The sequence below is a fragment of the Galeopterus variegatus genome, unplaced genomic scaffold (genome assembly GCF_000696425.1).
Source record: "Galeopterus variegatus unplaced genomic scaffold, G_variegatus-3.0.2 Scaffold5662, whole genome shotgun sequence".
NCBI lineage: Eukaryota > Metazoa > Chordata > Mammalia > Dermoptera > Cynocephalidae > Galeopterus > Galeopterus variegatus.
The window spans coordinates 61,467-66,227 of record NW_007731773.1 but is presented as its reverse complement, the minus strand read 5'-3'; the positions used below and the strand labels follow the sequence as shown (position 1 = coordinate 66,227).

At 40.0% G+C, this 4,761-nt stretch overlaps 1 protein-coding gene across 1 annotated transcript in view; it reads left to right on the top strand.

The window, feature by feature from the left end:
• LOC103605228 (chromosome unknown open reading frame, human C9orf135) overlaps window positions 1-4,761 on the top strand; it is a 104,603-nt gene that overhangs the window by 80,204 nt on the left and 19,638 nt on the right. The window contains exon 5 of the mRNA XM_008589814.1: window positions 3,561-3,618. Within this exon, the coding sequence (XP_008588036.1) occupies window positions 3,561-3,618 (58 nt within the window). The remainder of the gene's footprint in view (window positions 1-3,560; window positions 3,619-4,761) is intronic.

Below are 4,761 nucleotides of genomic sequence, written 5' to 3'. Positions count from 1 at the left end.
ATATATATATATCCCATGTCCTTGTTCTGGCTGCTAGGAAGCTGGGTGAGAAAATATCTGCCCCCACCCCCAAACAAAACAGAAAAGAAACAGTTGACTTATAAGTTTCTTCCAAGTGTAAGAGACTGTGGTTCTGTGGGTTTGGGCACATCATCTTGTCATCGATTCACACGCGTTACCACTGATGTTAGTGCGGATATAGACGCCTTAACTAATATCATGGCTTTAATGATAACTTCAATATCAGACTTCCTTTTTTTGTTCATCTACAAAACATAATTAGTAGTTCTCTACCTTACAAAGTGTCTTATGACTTATGACTACAAGTCTTCAGGGCATGCGAGGCAAATTGTGAGTTGTGAGGGGTCAAAGCCAGCTCTCTCACCTCCAACCACTGTAAAGTGTGGCATTATCCTGGAAACTTTAGCAGTATCTGGTCTCCAGGTTTACATTTGCAGGATGACCATTTTGTCTGTGCTTTGGGATTTATTGACTCATGGAGTTTGACTTGTGCTCATTAAACTCACAAGAAAAGCCAGAATTCTAACTAATTAATTTATGATGAGAAATAAAAATTTCAAAATCATTTTCTTTCACTTCTATTTGCATTCACAATGTAGTAAATCTACTTTTATTGCTTTATTTATTCAATAAGCGTTTTTCAGTGCCTACCTTTTATTAGACTCTGTGCTGGGAGGGGGGAAAAGGGCCTAAACATAGGTGGAATAGGTTTCTGCCTGCTTTAAGTGAGTAGAGAGACACACTTAATGTTGACTTGCAAGTTTGGCCTGCCCAAAGCAACTCTCCAGTGTTTGACTAGGGTTCCTGATAATCCTATCATTGAGTCATAACTTTGGGTAAGAAGAGGGTAGGGAAACAAGTTCATTGTCATCTATTAACACTTAAACATATTTTAAGATTATGGAATATTTCCATTATATAAAATACTCTTCAAACACCCATCTACCCATTACCTGGTTACAACATCAGTTAATATTTTTACCGTATTTGCTTCATATTTTCTGAAGAAAATGATTTATATAGATCCAGTACATCCCTACTGAAAGACATTAGCTTCCAAATTTTCATTACTACAAATAAGGCTACAATGAATATCCTTATTGAAAGAAAGTGAGCCAAAATGTTGGGTACTGATTAAGCTTTATTAAAGGAAAAGAATCTGCCAGGGTGTGCTCAAAGTGGCAGGCAGCCCGGGGCTGCCCTCAAAATGGAGCACAGCCCCAGATGTGGGGGTGAAAGAGCTTATATAGGGTGCCAAGGGTTGGCTGATACCATGAAGGAAGGGCATTATGCTAACGCCGAAGCTATGCAAGCAGGGTGGAGAACTGTGCCCTTGCGGAAGCAAAAGGGTTTCTGTTTTGCAGAAGTTAGGAGCCTTCTCCTAAAGGGAAGCAGGGAGGGGTTTGGTGCTGGAGTGGAAGACAAGGCCGGCAGCTATTTTGTGCTTATTGTGTGCACAATGGTGCTAGTCACGTCCAAGATCCATCATTTATATACATCTGCTTGAATATATATGAAAGAGTTTCTTTATACCCTATAGATATATACAATTATATACTTTATATACTATTATTTCATTGTGATTGCTAAAATATTTAATTTTATTTTTATGGTTTTAATTTGTCTTGTGAGCAGAAATAATTTCCCCCTATTCCTTTTATTCTCCTTTCCTGCTTTCTATTAGATTGGTTTTTTAAAAATCCCATTTGCTGGTTTGAAAGTTACACTTCCAATTTTTGTTCTTTTAATCATCAGTACTCAAACTTTAGTGTGCATCAGAATGCCTGGAGGGCTTGTTAAGATACAGATTGCTGCACCCCACACCAGAGTTTCTAATTCAGTCAGTTTGGGGTGGGAGCCAAATTTTTGTATTCCTATTGAGTTTCCAGATGCTGCTACTGCTGCTACTCTGGAAATCACACCTGAGAGCCCTGCAGGAATTGGTGGTTACCACCAGTGTAAATAGTAGCACCTTTCCCCAATAGCTGGTCTCAGTTGGACTTTCTTCTAATTTTGGCATACTTGTTGAATTCTCTTACCTTCCCACCATCCTGGTCATGCATTAAAACTTTCTAAAATGTCCTTTTATCCAGCATGTTTTGGTGTACCCTACTCAGAAGTGTTTCTTTGACCATCTAGCCCCATAATATTGCCCGCAATAGAAGTGGGCTTTTAATTTTTCATAGGAGAATAATTTTTCCCCCACCCTAAGCTCCAAATAGAGAGAAACTTTCTTGTGAGTTTCTCTGGACTGGTAACTGGGGTTTCCCTGGTCTCTTTTTTTTTTTCTTTTTGTCTTTTTTCGTGACTGGTAATGGGATCTCAACCCTCGGTGTCGCGCCTGTACCGCGACCAGCAACGGGATCGCAACCCTTGGTGTCGTGCCTGCACTGCGCTCAACCAGTGAGCGGACTGGTCTCTATATGGGATCTGAACCCTCGTTGCTCCCAAGCGCCGCACTCTACCAAGTGCGCCACCGGGCTGGCCCTCCCTGGTCTCTTTTATTTTTTATTTTTTTTTAAACCAGTAAAGGGATCGTAACCCTTGGCTTAGTGTCGTCTGCACCACGCTCAGCCAGTGAGCGCCCAGCCATCCCCATATAGGATCCGAACCTGCGGCCTCGGTGCTACCAGCGCCGCACTCTCCCGAGTGAGCCATGGGACTGGCCCATTCTGTGGTCTCTTTTATATGAAGACACAGCCTTTACAGGTTCTTCACTATAAATAGGAGTTTAGCTTTTTGCCTCAAGTAAATTTAAGGCCACGTCTATAATGTGGTTCAGACTCTACCCTCTAGCCTTGTGGCATGAGTTTATAGGTTCCTATTGTAATGTATATCCTCTTATTTTCTTGCACCTCAGGGTTTCCCTTTTGAGCTTGACTATGCTTGTAGACTTTGGAAGGGTGGTAGTGTATTTCATCCAGCATTTCTTTGTATTTAATAGGGCATGGGTTGGGGACACTAGGTAATCTCAGTCCACCTGGTTGTCTTCTATTATCTCTTCAGCTATCATCAAGCAGAGAACGTGGGACACAGGGTCAAAAGCCTTCAGAGGCAGGAAGTGTGTAGTAGAGAATGCAGAGCACCTGAGCTCAGTACTAGGTGCCGCTAAATTTTAAGTTATTGAAGGGGGGGTGCTCTGCTGGTGGTGGTGGGTAATACTACGAGGGGTCTTCAAAAAGTTTATGGAAAGATTTGTATTATCTTTTAGTTCTATTTTTCCACGAACTTTTTGAAGTACCCTAGTACATATAGGGCCTGGAACTGTTGTGGGATTTAAATATCTTTTTTAGGACTAGTCCTTCCTGAAATGTTTTCTAATTTCATGTAAAGCATATGCCAAACATATAAAACGTCTTTCTTTCTGGAGTCGTTCTTTTCTCAAACACTAACTTATCCCTCTTAGGTGCGCATTGACTTTTTTAGGACTAGTCCTTCCTGAAATGTTTTCTAATTTCATGTAAAGCATATGCCAAACATATAAAACATCTTTCTTTCTGGAGTCGTTCTTTTCTCAAACACTAACTTATCCCTCTTAGGTGCGCATTGACAACATACTCTGAAGACTATGTTCCAGCATATGATTATCAGCCACGTGTGAGTACAAGAGCCATATTCTAATGTTTATGTACTTAAAGTGATTCTTTACACCTAGTATAAATAGTTGAACTTGGGATGAAAGGAGAAATTGCTGAGATTTATGATGTGTTACAGTTATTTAGAGATATTAACTGTTTATGGGAGTTAATAGAATGTTTTATGGCTATGATTTATTTTTGGAAGTTTATAGATTTCAGGGAGAAAATATAGCTGTGTCCAAAATATATTAGTCACTTTCTTCCTCTTCTTGTTTTATTGCCTTCTCCCTGAATTCAATTTGTCTAGAATAAGAACCTATCTTTCTATTCATTTGTATTGCATCGACACATAAAAGTAAGACGCTTAATTTAGGTCTTGGAAATGTGTATGTTAATAAGAAAAGTCCACTTTATAACTTGAATATATTTGTGCTTTGAAAATGATGCAACAGAAACATAACAAGGCTGCTTCTGATTAGCCTTGTTTTGGGAGTCTTCACCACTACAGTATACATGAGGTAGAAACAAGAGATTTAACTATTGATAAAGAAGAGGGGAAAAAGTCATTTTTATTTTCAAATAGTATAATTATCTACTTAGGAGGACCAGGATATTAAACTGAGATGTAATTAGAATGAATAAGACAATAGCTTTCCTTCACACTGATGGCATCTTCTTGTTCTCATGGGTAAACACCCGCAGGGTCCATGTCTATTGTGAATGCAGATTGAAACACAAAGACAACGATTTGAGCATCTCACAGAAAGGAGTCTATTCGAGTTATGCAAGCCAGGAGCCAGGCCAGTCTCAGCACCTAAACCAAGCTCCCTGAGACGGCGGGGATTATAGCTTTTAAGGATCTAGCTACGGGAATGTACATATTTTACAAGGGCTAGGGTATTTCTATGCATATTCAAGTGGGGATAAGTGCACATGTGCAGTGTGCAGTCATGTATGTCACATGTCTTACGTTCGCTTGGCAGTGGAGATTTAAGTATTAAGATGCAGGCGTTGGCCTTGTGTAGTCAGAGAGGATATAATTTCAGGCAAAGTTAGGACTAATGTGCAAACTTCCCTGTCCGGCCCAAACTGGTTTGGATAAACAGGGAGTCCTCCTCAATTGCCATCTCAGAGTGGCTTTCTCACCCAATCAAAATTGTTG